The sequence below is a fragment of the Salvelinus alpinus genome, chromosome 33 (assembly GCF_045679555.1).
Source record: "Salvelinus alpinus chromosome 33, SLU_Salpinus.1, whole genome shotgun sequence".
Classification (NCBI taxonomy): Eukaryota; Metazoa; Chordata; class Actinopteri; order Salmoniformes; family Salmonidae; genus Salvelinus; species Salvelinus alpinus.
The window spans coordinates 22130828-22156484 of record NC_092118.1 but is presented as its reverse complement, the minus strand read 5'-3'; the positions used below and the strand labels follow the sequence as shown (position 1 = coordinate 22156484).

Genomic DNA, 25657 nt, shown 5'->3' with positions numbered 1-25657 from the left:
TCCTTATAGATTAGTCTCTGGAGAGAGGTTCGGTATCTCTAGATGATGTCACATTCTATTATTATTTTCTACTAGTTATCAAATCAAATCAAATTTTATTGGTCACATACACGTGTTTAGCAGACGTTATTGCGGGTGTAGCGAAATGCTTGTACTTCTAGCTCCGACAGTGCAGTAATAGCTAACAAGTAATATCTAACAGTTTCACAACATAGAGTTGAAGTCGGAAGTTTACATACACCTTAGGCAAATAGATTTAAACTCAGTTTTTCACAATTCCTGACATTTTATCCCAGTACAAATTCCCTGTCTTAGGTCAGTTAGGATCATCACTTCATTTTAAGAATGTGAAATGTCAGAATAATAGTAGAGGGAATTATTCATTTCAGATTGTATTTCGTTCATCACATTCCCAGTGGGTCAGACGTTTATATACACTCAATTAGTATTTGGTAGCATTGCCATTATATGATTTAACTTGGGTCAAACGTTTCGGGTAGCCTTCCACAAGCTTCCCACAATAAGTTGGGTGATTTTGGCCCATTCCTCCTGACAGAGCTGGTGTAACTGAGACAGGTTTGTAGGCCTCCTTGCTCGCACACGCTTTTTCAGTTCTGCCCACAAATTTTCTATAGGATTGAGGTCAGGGCTTTGTGATGGCCACTCTAATACCTTGACTTTTTTGTCCTTAAGCCATTTTGCCACAACTTTGGAAGTATGCTTGGGGTCATTGTCTATTTGGAAGATCCATTTGCGACCAATCTTTAACTTCCTGACTGATGTCTTGAGATGTTGTTTCAATATATCCACATAACTTTCCATCCTCATGATGCCTTCTATTTTGTGAAGTGCACCAGTCCCTCCTGCAGCAAAGCACCCCCACAACATGATGCTGCCACCCCTATGATTCACAGTTGGGATGGTGTTCTTCGGCTTGCAAGCCTCCCCCTTTTTCCTCCAAACACAACAATGGTCATTATGGCCAAACAGCTCTATTTTTGTTTCATCAGACCAGAGGACATTTCTCCAAAAAGTACGATCTTTGTCCCCATGTGCAGTTGCAAACCGTAATCTGGCTTTTTTATGGCGGTTTTGGAGCAGTGGCTTCTTCCTTGCTGAGCGGCCTTTCAGGTTATGTCGATATAGGACTCGTTTTACTGTGGATATAGCTGTGTCCTCCAGCATCTTCACAAGGTCCTTTGCTGTTGTTCTGGGATTGATTTGCACTTTTCGCACCAAAGTACGTTCATCTCCAGGAGACAGAACGCGTCTCATTCCTGAGCGGCGTGGTCCCATGGTGTTTATACTTGCATACTATTGTTTGTACAGATGAACGTTGTACCTTCAGGCGTTTGGAAATTGCTCCCAAGGATGAATCACACTTGTGGAGGTCTACAATTTCTTTTCTGAGGTCTTGGCTGATTTCTTTTGATTTTCCCATGATGTCAAGCAAAGACGCACTGAGTTTGAAGGTAGGCCTTGAAATACATCCACAGGTACACCTCCAATTGACTGATGTCAATTAGCCTATCAGAAGCTTCTAAAGCCATGACATAATTTTTCTGGAATTATCCAAGCTGTTTAAAGGCACCGTCAATGTAGTGTATGTTAACTTCTGAACCACTGGAGTTGTGATACAGTGAATTATAAGTGAAATAATGTGTCTGTAAACAATTGTTGGAAAAATTACTTGTGTCATGCACAAACTAACCGACTTGCCAAAACTATAGTTTGTTAACAAGGATTTTGTGGAGTGGTTGAAAAACAAGTTTTAATGACTCCAACCTAAGTGTATGTAAACTTCCGACTTCAACTGTATACCCAAAATACACGTAAATCTATGTAAGGAATGGATTAAGAATATATATACATATATGTCAGAGCGGCATTGAACTAAGATACAGTGGCATAGTATAGAGTACAGTATATACATATGAGATGGGTGATGCAATATTTACAAATAATTAAAGTGACGTGATTCTACGAGACATCGTAGAATAATATAGAGTACAGTTTACACATATGAGATGAGTAATGCAAGATACAGATACATTATTAAAGTGGCTAGTGTTTCATTTCCTTAAAGTGGCCAGTGATTCCTAATCTATGTCTATAGGCAGCAGCCTCTGATGTGCTGGAGATGGCTGTTGTCAGTGGTGTAGTATAGAATACAATACAGTATATACATATGGAATGGGTGATTCAATATGTAAACACAATTTAAAAGTGACTAAGATACCGTAGAATAGTGTGGAGTGCAGTTTATACATATGAGATGAGTAACGCTAGATACGGAACATTTTTAATGTGGCTCGTGATCCATTTCTATAAAGTGGCCAGTGATTCCTAATCTATGTCTATACAGTACGCAGTAGGAACACACGTGACACACCTCTACCTCCCTCACTCACAACGTGATGCCATCACCATCTCATACATCAGCCAAGGACATGAGAGAAATTAATGTGATTCCTTTTAAGGCTTTTATGTGCCCTGTGTTTTCCATGTAACATACGTATGAGGACACATGCAGCTCCTAAGTGCCCCTGTCATATTAATCACAGTTATTGACTTGCAGGTGGCACGTATAACCTTTATTCATCTCATCCATCTCCAAGGCCTGGTCAGGTTAGACACATATCATAAATACAAAGTGTAGCGGAATATACACACACACACGCACACACGCACACCTGCATGCACAAATGCAGACACACAGAGGCATAGGCAGGGCCGTGGACACTGACATGTACAGTATCAGCTCATATAAATACACACACATTCTCCCTTTTAAATCAACCTATATGCAATCATCTGAGTTGAGGGCGGGCGATACTTCTCTTTAATTATATTCTCATTCTCTCTCATCGGCACTGCCTATGCAACATGACCAAACTAACATGTCCTCAGTGTTTGGCGTGTCTCACCTCGCTCATCAACTCATCCTTGACCGCTGGCTACGTCCCTTCCGTCTTCAAGAGAGCGAGAGTTGCACCCCTTCTGAAAAAACCTACACTCGATCCCTCCGATGTCAATAACTACAGACCAGTATCCCTTCTTTCTTTTCTCTCCAAAACTCTTGAACGTGCCGTCCTTGGCCAGCTCTCCTGCTATCTCTCTCAGAATGACCTTCTTGATCCAAATCAGTCAGGTTTCAAGACTAGTCATTCAACTGAGACTGCTCTTCTCTGTGTCACGGAGGCGCTCCGCACTGCTAAAGCTAACTCTCTCTCCTCTGCTCTCATCCTTCTAGACCTATCGGCTGCCTTTGATACTGTGAACCATCAGATCCTCCTCTCCACCCTCTCCGAGCTGGGCATCTCCGGCAAGGTCCACGCTTGGATTGCGTCCTACCTGACAGGTCGCTCCTACCAGGTGGCGTGGCGAGAATCTGTCTCCGCACCACGTGCTCTCACCACTGGTGTCCCCCAGGGCTCTGTTCTAGGCCCTCTCCTATTCTCGCTATACACCAAGTCACTTGGCTCTGTCATATCCTCACATGGTCTCTCCTATCATTGCTATGCAGACGACACACAATTAATCTTCTCCTTTCCCCCCTCTGATAACCAGGTGGTGAATCGCATCTCTGCATGTCTGGCAGACATATCAGTGTGGATGACGGATCACCACCTCAAGCTGAACCTCGGCAAGACGGAGCTGCTCTTCCTCCCGGGGAAGGACTGCCCGTTCCATGATCTCGCCATCACGGTTGACAACTCCATTGTGTCCTCCTCCCAGAGTGCTAAGAACCTTGGCGTGATCCTGGACAACACCCTGTCGTTCTCAACTAACATCAAGGCGGTGACCCGTTCCTGTAGGTTCATGCTCTACAACATTCGCAAAGTACGACCCTGCCTCACGCAGGAAGCGGCGCAGGTCCTAATCCAGGCACTTGTCATCTCCCGTCTGGATTACTGCAACTCGCTGTTGGCTGGGCTCCCTGCCTGTGCCATTAAACCCCTACAACTCATCCAGAACGCCGCAGCCCGTCTGGTGTTCAACTTTCCCAAGTTCTCTCACGTCACCCCGCTCCTCCGCTCTCTCCACTGGCTTCCAGTTGAAGCTCGCATCCGCTACAAGACCATGGTGCTTGCCTACGGAGCTGTGAGGGGAACGGCACCTCCGTACCTTCAGGCTCTGATCAGGCCCTACACCCAAACAAGGGCACTGCGTTCATCCACCTCTGGCCTGCTCGCCTCCCTACCTCTGAGGAAGTACAGTTCCCGCTCAGCCCAGTCAAAACTGTTCGCTGCTCTGGCACCCCAATGGTGGAACAAACTCCCTCACGACGCCAGGTCAGCGGAGTCAATCACCACCTTCCGGAGACACCTGAAACCCCACCTCTTTAAGGAATACCTAGGATAGGATAAAGTAATCCTTCTAACCCCCCCCCCCCCTTAAAAGAGTTAGATGCACTATTGTAAAGTGGTTGTTCCACTGGATATCATAAGGTGAATGCACCAATTTGTAAGTCGCTCTGGATAAGAGCGTCTGCTAAATGACTTAAATGTAAATGTAAATGTAAATGTTTGCAATAGTATATCCTAGGAGTATGGGGGAAAACCATTATCACAGCAGTGAGATAGATGACAGCACAGGCCAAGGCTCCAGGTCCAATTCTCCAGTCTACCTCACCTGATCCTGCATCAAACCACCTTATGGCTTCCTGTCCATCCTGCATTCGCACTCTGATCAATACCCCAATGTGTGGGGTGTGTCTTGAGAACAAATACTCCATAGGCAATTAATGCATATAGTGCCTGTTCTGTGTGATGCCAATTGTAGGCTCATCATAACTTTGAAAAACGATTCATTGCACAAATGCTACTAGGCCTTAACCAAGGTTGACCACTCCTGCCATCTGTGAGAGTTACTATTTTTCCAAAAGGTTATGCAATCCCTCCCCCCTCTGGCCATCGATTTATATTGCAGCCGGTGAAGAATAGAGCGTCTTCTGTAAAACAATCTCAATCTAACTCTGTGTTGCTTGAGACATTCTTTTAGCTTACTTTAAAGGTACAACAATTTCAACAATTTTACTGACTAACAGTTCATATAAGGAAATCAGTCAATTTAAATAAATTATGCCCTAATCTATGGATTTCACATGACTGGGAATATAGATATGCATATGTTGGTCACAGATACCTTACAAATAATGTAGGGGCGTGGATCAGAAAACCAGTCAGTATCTGGTGTGACCACCATTTTCCTCATGCAGCGCGACACATGTTCTTTGCATAGAGTTGATCAGGCTGATGATTGTGGCCTGTGGAATGTTGTCCCAATCCTCTTCAATTGCTGTTTGAAGTTGCTGGATATTGGCGGGACCTGGAACACGCTGTTGTACATGTCAATCCAGAGCATCCCAATCATGCTCAATGGGTGACATGTCTGGTGAGTACGCAGGTCATGGAAGAACTGGGACCTTTTCAGCTTCCAGGAATTGTGTACAGATCCTTGCGACATGGGGCTGTGCCTTATCATGCTGAAACATGAGGTGATGGCGGCGGATGAATGGCACGACAATGGGCCTCAGGATCTCATCACGGTATCTCTGTGCATTCAAATTGCAATCGATAAAATGCAATTGTGTTCATTGTCCGTAGCTTATGCCTGCCCATTCCATAACCCCGTTGCCAACATGGCGTGGTTACACGTGGTTACGTGGTCTGCGGTTGTGAGGCCGGTTGGACATATTGCCAAATTCTCTAAAGCGACGTTAGTGGCAGCTTAGGTAAAGACATTCCTGCAGTCAGAATGCCAATTGCACACTCCCTCAAAACTTGAGACATCTGTGCCATTGTGTTGTGTGACAAAATGGGACATTTTAGAGTGGCTTTTTATTGTCCCCAGCACAAGGTGCACCTGTTAATGACCATGCTGTTTAATCAACTTCTTGATATGCCACACCAGTCAGGTAGATGGATTATCTTGGCAAAGGAAAAATGCTCACTTAAAGGGATGTAAACAAATTTGTGCACAAAATTTGAGAGAAATAAGCTTTGTGTGTGTGGAACATTTCTGGGATATTTTTGTTCAGCTGATGAAACATCCTCCTTTACATGTTTCTTTTACATATATCCTCCTGAATGTGGCTAACTGGATGTGGCTAGCTGGATGTGGCTAGCTGGATGTGGCTATCTTTTTAAGTGTTCGCTAAGGAAATTTGAATTATGATGGTTAGTAATTATTAGCAATCATTATAATTTTAGCACATAGTATAACACAGTGTGTGAACATGGAGTACATTTAATGAGAAGAAAAACAGAACAAAGCAACTACTGTAAATATTTCACTATAACTAGACACCCAGAATACAGACACACACTTCCCAATGGAAGGATTGGTTTACCAGGGATCTATTTACACAAATTATAGATTTTTCAATTTTAAGAGTTATCAGAAGTACATTCATATCATCATCCAAACACTAATACATGCACATAAATTCCTTCCTTGAACATATTATGCAAAATAGACCACTGGAGGTCAACAGCAGCAGCAGCAGAAGGCCGATAAGGTAGGTACACACACACACACACACACACACACACACACACACACACACACACACACACACACACACACACACACACACACACACACACACACACACACACACACACACACACACACACACACACACACACACACACACACACAATTTTATAATACTACCATATTTCTATGCTTTGTGCAATGTGATAATACATGTACACAGACTGTCAATCACTATACACACAAGCATGTAACTTTACATCCACACTAGCACATTCACACATTTATTGAAACGGTGTATGCCAATAGAGTACAATACAATATCTATAAGACTCCTGTTGCATTAACATAGAACTTTCAATAGATAAGAAATACAGTATATAAAAAACAAGAGAATATTAGTAATTATAAGCAAGAGCCAAGGAAAGGTCAGTTTCGGTCACATTCTAATCATCCTTAGTCAATATCATTATTCAAATGACAAACTCAAAAATGTATTGAATTTCAAAGTAAACTACTGGTTAATAATTTAATGAAGAGAATATAAAGTTTGAATTTTAAGAGTTATCATTTATTTTGTAGGTAAAAGGCTGTTTGGGGATATCAGTGAGTAGGATTAAAGCAGTGAGCTGCTTGGTAAGGATCAGGTGGTAGACAACTAGTAGACAACTAGACAACTACAGACAGCAGTACAGGGCTGTGTCAGGTATATATGGTTGTAACATTTCCAAAAATTCCCATGTTTTCCAAAAATCCTGTTTGGAGGATATCAGATATCTTGCTTATTTCCTCCTGATTCTGTGAATCCTCCAACCGGGATTTCTGGACTACCTGTAAATGTTGGGAAAGTTACCAGAATTTTGCAACCCTTGTCAAGTATGAGGGCCAGGCAGGCAGGTCAGACAGCGTAGTGTTTGTTAAGGCGCTGTAGGGCGTCGCCCACGATGTCCAGTTCATGTCTCAGATCCTCCACCATGCTGTTGATACTGGATGTGTCCTTCAGCACGTCCACACTGTGGGTGTAGGGGTTGTACCTCACTGTAAACGGACGCTTGATGGTCTTGGCAAACTCTCTGTGTGCATAAGAACAGATGATGACAAAACATAACACAGCCCAGGTTTGGAAAGGTGAAAGAATAGTTTATTAGCCCACTAACAGTTTATCTGCCCACAAAACAGCCAAGAAACAACGTCATGACCTACCTCATCTTGACTTTGGCCTCTTCAAAACTCTCTGACACAAAGTAGACATCTTGGAATGTAGTGATAATGCACTCCTGCTTGCAGGTGACTTTGGGGTCAAAGGGCATGATCTTTGCATTGCCAGAGAGTGCATGCTGTATGAGGGGGGAAAGTATCTTAGGATTCTTCCTTTGCATCAGATGGTGTTTTTACGCTTTAAATGGTGTTTGAATATGAATATGAATATTAAATGCTTTTACCTTCAGCTCACTGATAGAGGAGAGAAGTCCTGCGCCGTAGGCTCTCATCTTTCCCTCCTGTTTACACAGGCCAAACTCTACTGTGAAAAAGTAACACTGTAAAACAAAAACACAAAAAGCCAACAACGTTTAAATATATCAGTTAGACAAAAAAAATAGTTAAATTCAAACACAGTGTTTGGATATTGGTATCATGGAAACAGCACTTACGGTGGCCAGCGTCTGGACAGACTCATCTGAGGCCCCCAGAGAAGCCAGACCTATCTCCTGGGAGAACTGGGCAAAACTAGGCTCCGCCAGCAGAGGGACATGACCCAAAAGCTCATGACATGTGTCTCTGTAATTCACACATAAACACACACATACATACAGTATGTGGATTGTTAAACTTGTGGGCAGACATGTGCAACTTTGTGACAGTGTAACCAAGTGTTCTTCCATTTGATTTTTGAAACAATCAATGAATCGTGGACTTCAGGAAACAGCAGAGGGAGCACCCCCCTATCCACATCGACGGGACAGTAGTGGAGAAGGTGGAAAGTTTTAAGTTCCTCGGCATACACATCACTGACAAACTGAAATGGTCTACTCACGCAGACAGTGTGGTGAAGAAGGCAAAACAGTGCCTCTTCAACCTCAGGAGGCTGAAGAAATTTGTCTTGTCACCTAAAAACCTCACAAACTTTTACAGATGCACAATTGAGAGCATCCTGTCGGGCTGTATCACCACCTGGCACGGCAACTGCACCGCCCACAACTGCAGGGCTCTCCAGAGGGTAGTGCGGTCTGAACAAACATCACCGGGGGCAAACTACCTGCCTGCCCTCCAGGACACCTACAGCACCCAATGTCACAGGAAGGCCAAAAAGATCATCAAGGACAACAACCACCCGAGCCACTGCCTGTTCACCCCTCTACCATCCAGAAGGCGAGATCAGTACAGGTGCATCAATGCTGGGACCGAGAGACTAAAAAAACAGCTTCTATCTCAAGGCCATCACACTGTTAAACAGCCATCACTAGCACAGAGAGGCTGCTGCCTACATACAGATTTGAAATCAGTGGCCGCTCTAATAAATGGAACACTAGTCACTTTAATAATATCACTTTAATAATTTTTACATATCTTGCATTACTCATCTCATATGTATATGCTGTATTCTATACTATCTATTCCATCTTAGCCTATGCCGCTCTGTCATTGCTCATCCATATATTTATATTTATATATTCTTGTTCCATTCCATTCCGTATTCCATTCCATTAGGTATTTGATGTGGAATTGTTAGATATTACTTGTTAGATATTGCTGGACTGTCAGAACTAGCAGCACAAGCATTTCACTACACTCACAATAACATCTGCTAACCATGTGTATGTGACCAATAAAATGGGATTTGATTTGAATGTATTATTATGTAGCTTTGGAAAATATCCTTTTGAGTTGCAATCAGCCGGAAGAGTTAAGTTTGCTTAGGGATGTGACAGACCGGGCTTGTTCAATCAAATACAGGCTCTTTATATGGAATGATACTCTATGTTCCTTTATGATGATTTTTGGTATGGTTATATACTGCTATGTTTATGTGACTATGAACATTACACTAATATACTCAACATCAGATGGATGTGTTCAACAATGAAAGTAAATTAACATTTGCCAAGACCAACTTCTCCTTATTAATGTAACATGTGTCAAGGGGTACTTACGGCTCAGGTGTGTAGAGAGGATCAGAGCTGTGGCGAACATACTGAGTGCAGTGGAAAACCCGGAAAGCCAAACCTGCCAGAAAGTCTCGTGGGGAGAGGTAACCTGCCACGGGTCGAATGATAAAGCCTGTGCGTTCTGATGAAACACACACATATATTTTTACTCATGTAAAAGGCCACGACACATTCAGCAACATCTAATTTGATACCCCTTAATCCACACTCTTCATTTTACAATAGCCTTCATTATGCTGATAAACCTGAGCATCAGACTGAATGAGACTGTGTGGTGTCATGTACAGCGGCAGACTCTGCCTGTCTCACCTCTGAGGAAGTGTGACACATCTTCCAGCTGGGGGATGTTGTCCTCCCTGCAGTCACAGTGCTTGGAAAGCAGTGGCAGGTTCTTCAGGTACTCCCGGCAAGCATGGGTTGGATACAGCTTATTGAGCTCCCGATAGACCACACCCCAGGTCTTCACCTCCTCCTCTGTGAACTCGATATGCGGAATTGGTTCCCCACTAAAAGAGAGGGAGAAAGAGAGAGAAAGAAAGATAATGAAAGAGAGTAGCGCTACAATGATGCTGTAGGCCATCATTGTAAATAAGAATTTGTTCTTAACTGATTTGCCTAGTTAAATAAAGGTTACCTTTTTCTTAAATATAGTGGAAATGTCTAACTATACCTGTGTGCATTAGGACATTGAAGTATTAAATACACATAGTGTCATAGCTTTCCAAATCAGATCTCACATAGCATGATAATATGACCTACTGTTTGTAGCTCATGGCAAGATCAGCAAAGTGTTTCCTTCTTTTGCGATAGACGTTGTCCTTGAAGCCCTGCAGACAGAAAAGATAAGTAATTGATGTGTGACAGCAACTCATGCACATGTGACAGCAACCCATGCCCTGACTTACTGAGTGGCTATTCCGTAAGTGTTCCGCTTATCACAATATAAGTATTAGTCTAATCCTCCATCTGCCACTCTAATACAATCAGTGTAGTTCTAACTGGCTTTGATAGTTGTACCATTATCACAAGTTTGCCTCCTGTTTCAGTAGGTCAGTGAGAGTCTTAGACATAGAGATCCTATATTATGAATTATAGGATATCTCGTGGCCTACGGTGGTCTAAGCCGCTGACCCTGGCACACATGTATACCAGAGTCAGCATGGATTCAAATCAGGCCCACTGCCCTTTGACTCCCCCTATCTTCCCTATGTTCCCTGTCTTCTCTGTCTTCCCTGTCTTTCCAACAGTGTTCTTTCTCTTCAATAAAAGCTCAACAATTACAAAAGGAGCGTGACTGCCACACTCATTAAAAAATATATTTAAAAAATAATTATAGGATATCTATGGTCAGACAGGCTTGCAACTAGAATGGAACATAATTAACCAGAGCATATTAGACGCTATGCCTACTGGGTGATCAGCATCCAGGTCTAAGCCATACATCAAGACACGGTTAGCACACATGTCCAGGTCCGAGATTGTCTTTGGGAACCAGGGAATATCTTCAGTGTCTGAAACAAAAAAACATGGGATGATCTGGGATGGTCTCTACACTAGATTTTAGTAATGTCCAGGGCTATCCAGGATCCTTGGGACATCCTTATCCCACTGAAGTTTATATCTAAAATGGTTGAGGTAAGGGATATGGTTATGGTTCGGGTAAGGGTAGGGGTAGGGGTTAAGGTTAGGGTTTGGGGTAGGGACGTCCCAAGGATTCCGGATAGCACTGACCCTTTAGTAACCTCGTACAACAATCCGAAAGTCTCTCTTTCGCTACACGAAGCGGTAATTAGTCTGGTAATAGGTAATAGGCCTACCCGGCTAGACTTTAGGGACTCTGAAATAATTTCAAAAGCAGCAGCTAGGCCTACCTTCTTCAGGCAGGCTGGAATTGTCAGGTTGGTCATGGTCCATATCAACTACGTTGGCAGCGTGCTTATGTAGCAGCTCAGTGAGCTCCTTGAGTTGCTCGTGGCTGCTGTCACAGTCAACAAAGATCTCAAACTCTGAGCCACGCCGCCTCGATTTTCGGGACTCGATGTGAACAAGGTTGACGTGGTTCTCCTGGTGATGATTATAATTACAAGACATTTAAAGTTATGTAATTTATGTTGATGTACATGATAATGTCTCTACCAGTGTTGGGGAAGTTACTCTGAAAAAATTGTTTACAAAGCTACAAATTACTTCACACTGGAGGAAGTTAAGCTACACTAAAACTACCCTTAAGGAAAATATAGTTTAATTAACTAAAGTTACTACATCCAAACTACTTCTTGATAAATGATCATATCAACATTTGAAATGTCATAGACTACAAGTTGCATGAACAGATCACTTTGGAGTCAGATGTTATCAGAATGTGTAATTTGGCCTATTAAACACAAAAACTATGTTTCAAGTGAGAATTAGGCAAGTCCAATGCTGAAAAATTAAGGAAATGATTTCCTACTTCACCCATATTTAATTTTTTGCAACAAAAAAAGTAGTCTGTAGTTCCAGTACTTAGCTACACCGCTACATGCACCAAAAAGTACTGAAAACACTACCAAGATTTGAATTGCGGTCAACTACCACCAAACTACTGCAAAATGCAGTTAAATTACTAGTGGAACTACATGTAGTTCCCTACTTCCCAACACTGGTATCTACCATCACCCGTTTGGTATGTGATAGCCTACTTTAAAATATTCAACCTTACTTGAAAAAGTTTTAGTGCCTTAACTAGCCCGCCAACTTCATTCTTGAGGGAGAAGGCGATGGCTGTGCGACCCTTTTCTAAAGACCGACCATTCTCCCAAGATGAACTCTTGTTGTCCTTGTTCTCGTCGATCTTGCTGAATGTACATTTTTTCATCTGTTGGGAATAGAGAGGGAAAATATTTATGAAAATCAAACCTCGGAGCTGGCTAGGCCTTTTAGTGGAAAGTAAGGATTTAGCAGTGTTTTGGGCTATGATACATCATTTATCAAGGCTGAACAGGAAGTTAATTGTTTTGGAAAAGCACATCACCTCCAACGACAATTTGTTTGAAAGGACAAGCTGCGTTTTAGATGGACTGATAGTCATACGGATTTGTTCAATATCCTGTGCGTAATAGCCGTATTTGAACAAGAGTTTGCTAGTCTCACAAAGAAAGGGCAACTAAATCAAACAATGTATTTACACAACCAAAGCCCCCAAAGTGTAAATTAAGAGTAAACAATCATAGTATTCACTGCAGCTGAACGCAAACTGAATACTCCGCCTAATCAGGCTACTTCGAGATTTCAGCACTGGACAGCGACAACACTTGGCTGCGCGCAGACGCAACTTTAAAACTGTGACGGCAAATAAAGTATAGGGACAAACTAACCAAGATCATCAATTAGACTAATATTGTTAGGTCTAAATATTTGCCACACACTTAATTAGCCTATAGGTTGGAAGCATTAAACTGTCGAATATCTTTCTGGTAGGCAAAATTTATTTTGGCAATGCTGAGTTGTGTCTGTCTCATTGTAAAGAGATCTGCTGCAGTAATCGCATTTGGTGACGAATGATAGCGCTCTCCAATCCAAATCCAACTCGGGATTATAGATGGCTACTTTCAGCGCAGGAATAAATTCATCAAGGTAACATATCCTGGACGTATTCTTTTATCATCTTTAGGTGTTCAAATTGTTGATTTTGTCGGTTTGATTTCAGTTGATGCCAAATGTCTTTTGGGGCCAGTCTATGTCGATCATCAGAATATTTGAAGCATTTTTGGAATAGGCTAATTAATCTAAATTAAATGTACATTTACTGACAGGAAATACAATTAAAATCAACATGTTGTACACAAACTTGCAAAGGTTTATCAATTACGTGCGTGGTTTTAGTGTATATGTCAATGATATGCCTAAATCAAGATGCAGTGGCTCGTTGTGAACGCAGACAAATAACTTTATTTGACCTAGTCTGATGTCTGCGAAGATCTGAGGCGTAAGCATTCTGAAAAGTTATGACTGCGAGCTCCTTTATTTCACTTTATTCTATTTATATTACAATGACCTCCTTATTGTATTACGTAGGCTACGCATCTCATTTGTCTCCAGATTGAGGTGGCTTATGGCACACCTAAGAGAGCTAGCTAAACCTAACCAGAGGGGAGGGGAACACTCTGATGGGAACAGAAAATAAATGAACTAATGAAGTTTAGGGTAAGATTACAGATTGGCGCAACGAAAGTAAATCCTTTATGTGTGATAATTGAGATAATTGAAGTCAAAAGTAAAATGCTTCAAGTTTGATTATTCAATCATTTGCCAAAAGCTTATTAATGACACCTAAATACAAGTCACAATTCAACGTAAAGTAACTGTTCATTTGTATTGTTCCATGAAAAAAAAAAATAGTTTAGTTTAGCCAGTTATTATTTACTTACAATATAAATATAACTCACCTCATTATTCAGTTGCTTTTCCTCGTAACAAGTATGCAATGAAGAACTCATAGAGTCGAAAGACCTTCCTCTGCGCGGCCCGTCAATCTTGTTTGAATACATGTCAAAGTCCTTTGATTTAAATGTTTGAGTGAGAATAAGTAAAGCAGTCCACTACTGCTGTAACTGCTATGATATACCTACGAGTCTCTCACTCAAAGCACAATGCGCCTCAGTATTTATGAACACTGAGTGGAAGGAGGGGGTGGGGATGTGGTGGGGGGAGGGGAGGGGAGGGGGAGGAGAACACGAGTCAGGACGACGCGGAAAATATCACCACTATATGCCTAAATGTGACATGGTAATAGTTATACAACTAATCTCACATTAATGTCACACACTGATGATTACAACATATTCACTTTCATGAAGGGAATCAGTAGACTTTAATAATGAGGTACTGTTGGGCAATGTAAGCCTATCATACAGCCTACACCAACAACAAAACATCTCAGGTCTAGGTTTTTTTTATATCGATGTCATATCACATACTGTACATAAATTAAATGTTTAACAACACAATCCCAACTACTCATCCCTATAACAATTTCAGCGTGACAGCGTAATGGACAGTTCCCCTACTTCTGGACGGTTTTGCAGCTTCCAAAATAAGAGATCTATCTATAACGCACACACAAAACGTGACCTGTTGTAGACCTTGACATTTTCACATTTGTTTGGTATACAATTAGTCATTGTAGTCTTCCTCTTGTTCTCTTTTGAGTGTGGTTAGATAACGTTTTGAAAGACACCTGCTGAGTAAAGGCCACAGAAAAGACCAAACATGAATGTAACTAAGAGTATATTAAATAGTGGTGACAGATACTCCTGCCTCACTTCCCATCGCAGTCTAGGCCTATACAATCCCTTCGGAAAGTATTCAGACCACTTGACCTTTTCCACGTTTTGTTACTTTACAGTCTTATTCTAAAAAGGATGAAACAAAAACAAATCCTTAGCAATCTACACACAATACCCCATAATAACAAAGCGAAAACAAGTTTTTAGAAATTGTTGCACATTTATAAAAAAAAATATTAAAAAAATACTGTATTTACATAACTATTCAGACCCTTTGCTATGAGACTCGAAATTGAGCTCAGGTGCATCCTGTTTCCATTGATCATTCTTGAGATGTTTCTACAACTTGATTGGAGTCCACCTGTGGTAAATTCAATTGATTGGACATGATTTGGAAAGGCACATACTTGTCTATATAAGGTCCCACAGTTGATAGTGCATGTCAGAGAAAAAACCAAGCCATGAGGTTGAAGGAATTGTCCGTAGAACTCAGAGACAGGATTGTGTCAAGGCACAGATATGGGGAAGGGTACCAAAAAATGTCTGCAGCATTGAAGGTCCCCAAGAACACAGTGGCCTACGTCATTCTTAAATGAAGAAGTTTGGAACCACCAAGAAAGCCTTGGACAGGGAGGTGACCAAGAACCCGATGGTCACTATGACAGAGCTCTAGAGTTCCTCTGTGGAAATGGGAGAACCTTCCAGAAAGATAACCATCGCTGCAGCACTCAACCAATCATGCCTTTATGGTAGAGTGGCCAGACAGAAAACACTCCTTAGTAAAAGACACATGACAGCCCGCTTGGAGTTTGCCAAGACCATGAGAAACAATATTCTCTGGTTTGATGAAACCAAGATTGAACTATTTGGCCTGAATGCCAAGCGTCACGTCTGGAGGAAACCTACCGTAGCACCATCCCTACGGTGAAGCATGGTGGTGGCAGCATCATATTGTGGGGATGTTTTTCAGCGGCAGGGACTGGGAGACTAGTCAAGATCAAGGCAAAGATGAACGAAGCAAAGTACAGAGAGATCCTTGATGAAAACCTGCTCCAGAGCACTCAGGTCCTCGGACTGGGGCAAAGGTTCACCTTCCAACAGGACAACGACCCTAATCACACAGCCAAGACAACGCAGGAATCACTTCCGGACAAGTCTCAATGTCCTTGAGTGGCCCAGCCAGAGCTCGGATTTGAACCCGATCAAACATCTCTGGAGAGACCTGAAGATAGCTGTGCAGCAACACTCCCCATCCAACCTGACAGAGCTTGAGAGGATCTGCAGAGAGGAATGGGAGAAAATCCCCAAATACAGGTGTGCCAAGCTTGTAGCATCATACCCAAGAAGATTCGAGGCTGTAATCGCTGTCAAAGATGCTTCAACAAAGTACTGAGTAAAGGGTCTGAAAACGTATGTAAACGTGATATTTCCGTTTTTATATTTAATTTTAAAAAATTAATCTAAAAACCTGTTTGGTTTGTCATTATGGGGTATTGTGTGTAGATTGATGAGGGAAAAAACAACTGAATCAGAATGAGAATGAGGCTGTAATGTAACAAAATGTGGGAAAATTCAAGGGGTCTGATTACTTTCCGAATGCACTGTACTTCCTGAAAAACTCCAGGACCCAGTCGCACATGTTAGGGTACTGTATGACGAACCTGAGGGAGCGGGGGCGTTATGTTCCTAAGGGAGCTTGGTACAACATCATAAATGTGTTAATGAACAGTGGTCTTATTATAATAATGATGTGGATGTTATGAGCAATTCTTGTGTTTACAAGCTCACACCGTTAGTAATTGCATTAAAAGTGCAAATAATGATGGTTTCCTTTAGGAAAATAAATGCAACACATGACTAATCTTTTATTCAGACATTCTCACGGAACCGCTCCTGCTTTATTGGTCTTTGTCTCCACCTCCACTCCTCGGTCACTAGACTGAGAGATTGACGTAGGCTAACCATGTCTGCCGGTAAACAAGACTGACCACGCGCTGCTTTGTGCGTCTCAAATACCCATCTAATTAGACCATGTGCAAAGAGGCTACTCAGCACCCCAATTCACTTCTACCTCCGACTGAATTGGAAAAGAGCCAGTTTTAGCCAGATTTGTGGAAAATAGTTAAATACTGGTTGTGTGAGGTGTTCTGTGCAATGTAGCCTGTATACAGTATTTGGGTGGATGTGTGTGTGTGTGTGTGTGTGTGTGTGTGTGTGTGTGTGTGTGTGTGTGTGTGTGTGTGTGTGTGTGTGTGTGTGTGTGTGTGTGTGTGTGTGTGTGTGTGTGTGTGTGTGTGTGTGTGTGTGTGTGTGTGTGTGTGTGTGTGTGTGTTAAATGAGAGTTCTAGGACCTCTGTGAGTGAGGGGATATAGAGATCTGAGGATCAGGCTAGGTGTCTATCTAGGAATACCTCTGTGAGTGAGGGGATACAGAGATCTGAGGATCAGGCTGGGTGTCTATCTAGAAATGCGGATATGGTTTCATGTGTAGCCTTATTAGTATAGATAGTCTGAGGGGATGGATATGGTTTGACCTCTCTTCAGTTTGTGGTGGGAAAAGTGCAGTAATGAGACCAGGAAACCAGTCATATCCCAGAAATTATTCTAGTTATAGGAAATATGTGTGAAGCCTACTATAGTATACTGTTAAGCTGATTAGGTTCTCACACAAGACAAACTCACTTGCACTTTTTTTTATTAGCAAATAAATATTATAAAACAATTTACAATTTCACATTTTGCCAGCCAATAGGTTTACTATTAGCAGCCTGACATATTTTACATATATTTTGTAATGTACAGAGCACACTTTTCTGTCAATTATCCTTAGGAAACAGCAGCCACATTCACATTCACAACATCACATCCTGTCTGTGGGAAACTCAATATGAGACCTGGCCCATTCAAATATACGTACGTACTCACAATTCAGAGTCAAATCCATCACTATGATGTCTAATGTAGTTATGGAGCTCAGTCCCTCTACACTCCAGCCAATATAACTATGAAGCCTTGTGTGTATTCATGTTCTCTAAAGTAGCCATGGAGCCTGGACCATCTTCATACCGTCTAATGATCAGTATCCGGTATAATGCAAGACAGCATATTCATCATTATCCCCTCATTCAAGTTCATTTACGTTCGTATTGGTTTGCATCAGGTTTCATTTTGTCTTTCAATTGCATGGACCTTTGTCTGGACTGGATAGATTACTGCAAGTTGATTTTGGTTCAACATTTAAGTCTATCAAAATATAAAGCCCAATGAAATAAGGGCCTATTTTGACTCCTTTATTGACAATGCAATGATGGGTCAGGGTGCAATCAGATTTAATCGTTGACGTCTTTGTGTGGACAACAGACACCCTTGTGATAAATGCATGGTGACATTATGAGTTGACATTGAGAAGACACAGATTTCAGACAACTGTGATGTCCCGGTTTAGCACCTTGAAGGGATGAGCCTTTTGAGATGCATTGAGATTGGAGAGCAGGATTATTGCACAACATGAGATTTACTTAATCTGTGTCTTTCTCATTTCTTCCACATCGGCAACAACCAGGCTGAGTCGTGAGTAACCATGTTAGAGACGCTTCCATGGCTACCATGACCTTCACACTGAAGACGTTTAAAAGATTTGTCTGTTTGAATCTTTGCCAAGCATTGAAAAATGTATTCGAAGATCTGTTTATTGACTGGTTGCTCAAACCTCTCTTTTCATCTGTCAGATTTTTTTATTGAAGGGACACATTTGATGTACAATAGGTCCCCCCATCTTTAATGACCCTCTGTTAACCAGACTTTCAATTTTCAGAAAAGCTCAAGCTTGTCTAAAACCTAGCCCATGTGAGAGGTCAGTCTGAGGAGGTGAGGATGATGAGAGCGAGCCAGGGGCTGAGAGAGAGTCTCATTTTAGGAGGGGCTGCATGGGGATTACTGGACTCTGATCCTGTTCATCGCTACCCATTGACCCCCACGTTCTCCCCTCTACAATCCTTCGCACCCTTTCAGTCAATTTGGCCTCAGTATATAATGACAGATGAGAATTGAATTCTAGTTTAAGGTGTGTTATTAAAACCATGCACCAATTCTCTCACCATTTCAAATGTCTTAATGCATTTCCTTATTATGTTACAACGCATGGAAGAAATGGAATGAGAATTAACAGCAATGGAACATACACTCCCATACGTATGTATTTGGACAGTGAAGGTAAAACTTTTAATTGAGCTCTGTACTCCAGAATTTCGGAGTTGAGAACAAATATTATATTTGAGGCAACAGTAGAAAATTATATATTTTATTTTAGGGTATTTTAATACATACAGTAAGGTCCGAAATTATTGACAAAAAAATATATATATAGATATATATATTTATACTATTTATACTAATACAATTGCTCAGAGAAAGGGATTTTTTTTTCTCAAAAAAGGTAGGGGTCAAAATTATTGACACCCCTGTTTTCAATATCTCACCTTACTAGAACAACGGCACTGAGCCTTTTTATAAAATGTTGGAGACATTGGGAAGGATCTTAGACCATTATTCCATACAGTATCCGTCAAGATCCCTGATATCTTTTGTCTGCGCCTATGGACTGCCCTCCAATTCAAATCACAGGTTTTTAATGGGATTCAAAACTGAGATGAGATTGCCATTGCAAAATGTCGATTTTGTGGAATTTGATGTGTGCTTAGTGTGCATAATGATAAATATCATACCAAATAATATTTAAAAAAAAAGTGATTTCACTGAAATCACCTCCGCACTGCCAAAACATTCGATCATGTTTTGGGGGCATGATTTTCGTGCATCTGTAACTTTCTCACTCATCATTATTCACGATGCATTCATGATTATCCATAATCATGGTAGCATCTACATTAATGTAGAAGTGTTCAAGAACATATTATATTCTTATTTACAATAAAAGTGGCTCCAAAATGACCTATTACATTATTGATCATTAATTTCTATTGGGCAGAAAATAATCCGAAACACAACCAAAACAAAATGCAAATGTATCCAACAAGTTTGTAGACACAAGCTTGATGTAGTCATTGCGTGCTAGGAAAATGAGACCAAACACTAAACCTTTGACTACATTTAATACACTAAAAGGGCAATTTGTCCAATTACTTCTGACACCTTCAAATAGAGGACTAGAGACATAAAGTGCTGTCATTTCTAAACGGGTAAACAGATATGTATATAAAATACCACCAAATAAAATGTGACATTCTGTACTATCACCTCATACCTTATAAAACATTTGATCTCAAATCCAAAATGCTGGAGTGTAGAGCCAAATTAAATGTTTTAGCTTCATTGTCCAGATAAATACATAGTGGAGTGTACATAGCTCTCTGGGAAATATTGTCTAGACCAGTGGTTCCCAAACTTTTTATAATCCCGTACCCCTTCAAACATTCAACCTCCAGCTGCGTACCCCCTCTAGCACCAGGGTCAGCGCACTCTCAAATGTAGTTTTTTGCCATCATTGTAAGCCTACCACACACACACTATACAATACATTTATTAAACATAAGAATGAGAGTGAGTTTTGTCACAACCCAGCTCGTGGGAAGTGACAAAGAGCTCTTATTGGACCAGGGCACACATAATAATATAATAATAATAAATTATTTATTATAAATTATTTAACCATTTTACATATAAAAACCTTATTTGTTCATCGAAAATTGTGAATAACTCACCACAGGTTAATGAGAAGGGTGTGCTTGAAAGGATGCACATAACTCTGCAATGTTGGGTTGTATTGGAGAGAGTCTCAGTCTTAAATCATTTTCCACACACAGTCTGTGCCTGTATTTAGTTTTCATACTAGTGAGTCACATAGGTACGTGGTTGCAAAGGGCATCAGTGTCTTAACAGCGAGATTTGCCAAGGCAGGATACTCTGAGCGCAGCCCAATCCAGAAATCTGGTAGTGGCTTCTGATTAAATTACATTTTCACAGAACAGCTTGTTGCAATTTCGATGAGGCTCTCTTGTTCAGATATCGGTAAGTGGACTGGAGGCAGGGCATGAAAGGGATAGCGAATCAATTGGTTTGTGTCATCCGTTTCGGGAAAGTACCTGCGTAAATGCGCACCCAACTCACTCAGGTGCTTCGCAATATGACATTTGACATTGTCTGTAAGCTTGAGTTTATTTTTCACACAAAAAAATCATACAATGATGGAAAGACCTGTGTGTTGTCCTTGTTAATGCAAACAGAGGAGCTCCAACTTCTTAATCATAGCCTCAATTTTGTCCCGCACATTGAATATAGCTGCAGAGACCCTGTAATCCTAGATTCAGTTCATTCAGGCGAGAAAAAACATCACCCAGATAGGCCAGTCGTGTGAGAAACTCATCATCATGCAAGCAGTCAGACAAGTGGAAATTATGGTCAGTAAAGAAAACTTTAAGCTCATCTCTCAATTAAAAACAACTTGTCAATACTTTGCCCCTTGATAACCAGCACACCATATTTTTTTATCTTATTAACACTTTGTTCTAGCTAGCTATTTGTGTAGGTAGCTATCAAGTAAACACGCTACATGGTCGCTGCCCATATCATTGCATAGAGCAGAAATGACCATTTTCACTGTAGTGTTAACCATTTTCATTGTCGTGTCCAAAACGTCTTTCAAGCTGTCAGGCATTCCCTTGGCAGCAAGAGCCTCTCAGTGGATGCTGCAGTGTACCCAAGTGGCATCGGGATTAGGGTTGCACATTTTGGGGAATATTCAGAGGTGGAAACCTTCCGTGGGAATTAACAGGAATATATGGGAATTAACGGAAATATATGCAAATTAATATTAATACCATTTACATGTAGATATTTTTGCATTGGATATATTAACCTTATCATATGGAGACAGAAACATAAACCTTTTACCTTATCATAAGTATACATAATTGCAAATGATTAAATACATCCAATAGAAATAAAAATCTGACTCTGTGGCCTCATCTTCACAGTCACTTTCCAACCTTGTTTAGGATGGCTCGTTGTCAGGCTCAAAAAGCCTCAAATTTGCCCGGATAGCCACCAATTTTTCAAACCTTGTATTGTTCAGCCTGTTGCGTGCTTTGGTGTGTGTGTTCCCAAACAAGGACCAGTTGTGCTCTGAGGTGGCTGATGTTGGTGGGATTTGGAGGCTGAAGGAGGCAACAGGGGAAAGAGCCTCAGATCCACAAAGTCGCTTCCACCAGGTGGCTGATGAGATATGTTGGCTGCCATATTGCATCTCCATCCCAAAGCCCTTGCATGGAAGTGTACTTCGCCAGACTTCCAAGAACCTTGCCCTCATCCAGGCCAAGGTGGAGAGACGAGGTACTGATGACACCATAGGCCTTGTTGATCTCTGCATCCGACAGGATGCTCTTGCCAGCATACTTGGGGTCCAACATGTACGCTGTGGCATGTATGGGCTTCAGGCAGAAGTCTTAACGCTTTTTGATGTATTTCAGAACTGCAGTTTCCTCTGCTTGGAGCAACAGTGAAGTGGGAAGGGCAGTACGGATTTCTTCTCTTACATCTGCAAGCAGAGCCTGAACATCAGACAGGATGGCATTGTCTCCCTCAATCCGTGCAATGGCTACTGCTATAAGTTTCAGGAGTTTCAGGCTGTTTACCACTCTCTCCCAAAATACATCATCCAGGGGGATCCTCTTGATGGGGCTGTCCATATTGGCAGACTGTGATATGGACATTTCTTGGAGAGACTCCTTCCCCTCCAGGAGACTGTCAAACATGATGCCCACATCACCCCAATGGGTGTTGCTGGGCAGCTTCAATGTGGTGCTTTCATTCTTCTCCCTTTGCTTGGGGAGGTAGATTGCTGCTCTAACTTGATGACCCTTCGCATACGTAACCATTTCCTTGGCTGTCTTGTAGAGTGTATCCATTGTTTTCAGTGCCATGATGTCCTTGAGGAGCAGATTCAATGCATGAGCAGCACAGCCAATGGATGTGATGTGAGGGTAGGACTCCTCCACTTTAGACCAAGCAGCCTTCATGTTCGCAGCATTGTCTGTCACCAGTGCAAATACCTTCTGTGGTCCAAAGGTCATTGATGACTGCCTTCAGCTCATCTGCAATGTAGAGACCGGTGTGTCTGTTGTCCCTTGTGTCTGTGCTCTTGTAAAATACTGGTTGAGGGGTGAAGATGATGTAGTTAATTATTCCTGCCCATGAACATTCGACCACCTGTCACGCCCTGACCGTAGAGAGCTTTTTATGTCTCTATTTTGGTTTGGTCAGGGTGTGATTTGGGTGGGCATTCTATGTTCATTTTCTATGTTTTGCATTTCTTTGTGTTTGGCCGGGTGTGGTTCTCAATCAGAGGCAGCTGTCTATCGCTGTCTCTGTTTGAGAACCATACTTAGGTAGCTTTTTCCGACATGGTTTTTGTGGGTAGTTATTTTCTGTTTAGCTGTTTTGTTTGCCTGACAGAACTGTTCGCTTTCGTTCTTTCGTTGTTCGATTGTTCTTTTGGATTAAATCATGAACACTTTAAACGCTGCACCTTGGTCTCCTCTTCCTTCAGCCCACGAGAAGCGTGACACCACCCATCAGAGATGATTGCAATACAGTCTGCTTTCCCTATGATTTGCTTGACCTTCACTTGAACTCTGTTGAACTCTGCATCCAGCAAATGAGTAGATAAGGCATGTCTGGTTGGAGGGGTGTATGCTGGGTGAAGAACATTCAGAAATCTCTTCCAATACACATTGCCTGTGAGCATCAGAGGTGAAACAGTTGAACACACAGCTCGAGCAAGACATTCATCAGCATTTCTCTGACTACGTTCCTCAATTGAGTAAAAAAAACTTACCATGAGCTGTTGCTATCGATAAGGTGTCTGATTCACCTCGAATAGAAGGTTGCTTGTTGTCAGAGGTTGCTTGTTGTCAGCGCTGAGGGAACTTTATGCACTAGGCCAGATGATTATGCATCTTTGTTGCATTCTTCACATATGATTTGGCACAGTATTTGCAAATGTACACAGCTTTCCCTTCCACATTAGCTGCAGTGAAATGTCTCCACACATCAGATAGTGCCTGTGGCATTTTCCTGTAAAGATTAGAAAAAAATGAGTAAAAAACCCCAAATACAATTCCATTGTCACGCCCTGACCTTAGAGATCCTTATTATTCTCTATGTTTGGTTAGGTCAGGGTGTGACTCGGGTGGGAAAGTCTATGTTTTCTATTTCTTTGTTTTTGGCAGAGTGTGGTTCCCAATCAGAGGCAGCTGTCTATCGTTGTCTCTGATTGGGGATCATATATAAGTTGTCATTTTCCTTTTGGGGTTTGGTTGGATCTTGTTTTCTGTTTAGTGTCTGTGCCTGACAGAACTGTTCGCTTTCGTTTTTTTGTCCTTATTTTGTTTTAGTGTAGTCAATAAAAAGACGATGTACGCCTACCACACTGCGCCTTGGTCCACTCTTCCTTCTACTAACGAGAGCCGTTACATCCATGTACAGATAAATAGCTAAGCAGTTAGATTAAACAACTCCTTTGTAAGATAAATGTTTAAAATGAAACATGTACGGAAACAGGTGAATTAACACTCCTCAGTTAGCAGTCTGAAGCAAGCTAAAACCCACATGGTATCAAAAACGAACTAGCAGAAATTGTTAACAAGTTAGAAATTATTTAAACACACTTTGCTGTAGTCTATATTTACTAGTTAACAAAAAATCATGTACGCATGTCAAATAAAATATATTCACCCCACCCAGTATTGTACTCAAAACTTACCAGAAAGCATGTAGTCCTTGGCTCAGACAGTGTAGTAGTGTGGGCTCAATAGCATCTCATTAGTGTGCAAGATCTTGAGAATCAGCTGTACATGTGATGGAAGAGTGCACTGTGCATGCAGAGAGTTGCAATTCCATTGAATTGGGGATAGTTTAACCAAAGACCTAGAATTGCCTTATGTGTATCCCACAAAAAAAGGTTCACTGTTATAAGTTATCTTTTTTTAATGAATTTAAGCAAAAATCCCCAAATACCAGGGCTTAACTTCCCATGGAAAATTTTCCGAAAAGTTTCCGACTCTTTGCAACCCTAGCAACTGCTTGCACGCGCGTTACCACTCCACTATGTTTCCTTGTCATGGCCTTTGCTCCTCCATCAGTACAGATACCAACATGAGCAGCACGTATGGCTACATACGGACCGTTAGTGGAATTCCCGCGAGATAGTAACGGTTAATGTGATTGGATGTTAATTATTTGATCAGACTACCTGTATTTGACATTGTGTTGTTATTTCGCTGAACTCTAGATGGTTTCATTTTATTTTGGGCAGTGAAACGAGGCTACTCAGGCGAGAAAATACCTCACCCAATTGTATAGCCTAGTTGGAAAATACAAATGGACTGTTTGAAAATGTGAAGAAAAAAAAGAAATGTAATTTTTTTATGTGAATCACATTTTTATTTGGCATACCCCCGACGACATTGCACATACCGGGGAATCCCAGTTTGGGAATACCTGGTCGAGACGAATAGAATAATAGGAACAGACTTTGGTAAAATTATGTACATTTACCCTACTATGCAAAGGTTTGAAAATGATGTTTAATTGTTAGGTATAGTCCTATATTATTTGTGCTACATTGTCAATGTTTTTTGTATACCTTGGCTTAGATTCACGTGTAGAGGAGATGTTAATTAAAAAGACTGAGTGTATGCACCTCTC

General features: G+C 41.4%; 1 protein-coding gene across 1 annotated transcript; it reads right to left on the bottom strand.

The window, feature by feature from the left end:
- Positions 1-6236: 6236 nt before the first annotated feature.
- LOC139563102 (tryptophan 5-hydroxylase 1-like) lies at positions 6237-14289 on the bottom strand. Its single transcript, XM_071381384.1, has 11 exons — positions 14096-14289; positions 12370-12525; positions 11540-11732; positions 11079-11179; positions 10428-10495; positions 9978-10174; positions 9654-9789; positions 8154-8280; positions 7944-8039; positions 7705-7838; positions 6237-7574 (listed from the first exon to the last, which is right to left on the bottom strand). The coding sequence occupies exons 1-11, from the start codon at positions 14195-14197 to the stop codon at positions 7400-7402; spliced, it is 1485 nt and encodes a 494-aa protein (XP_071237485.1). The 5' UTR covers positions 14198-14289; the 3' UTR covers positions 6237-7399.
- Between the last annotated feature and the right edge of the window lie 11368 nt (positions 14290-25657).

Coding starts and splice junctions, on each gene's coding strand:
- LOC139563102 (XM_071381384.1), bottom strand. CDS start 14,197: ATGTATTCAAACAAGATTGACGGGCCGCGCAGAGGAAGGTCTTTCGAC. Junction 11,180..11,539: donor TTCCAGCCTGCCTGAAGAAG/GTAGGCCTAGCT, acceptor TTTTTGTTTCAG/ACACTGAAGATATTCCCTGG. Junction 9,790..9,977: donor TGTGTCACACTTCCTCAGAG/GTGAGACAGGCA, acceptor GTGTTTCATCAG/AACGCACAGGCTTTATCATT.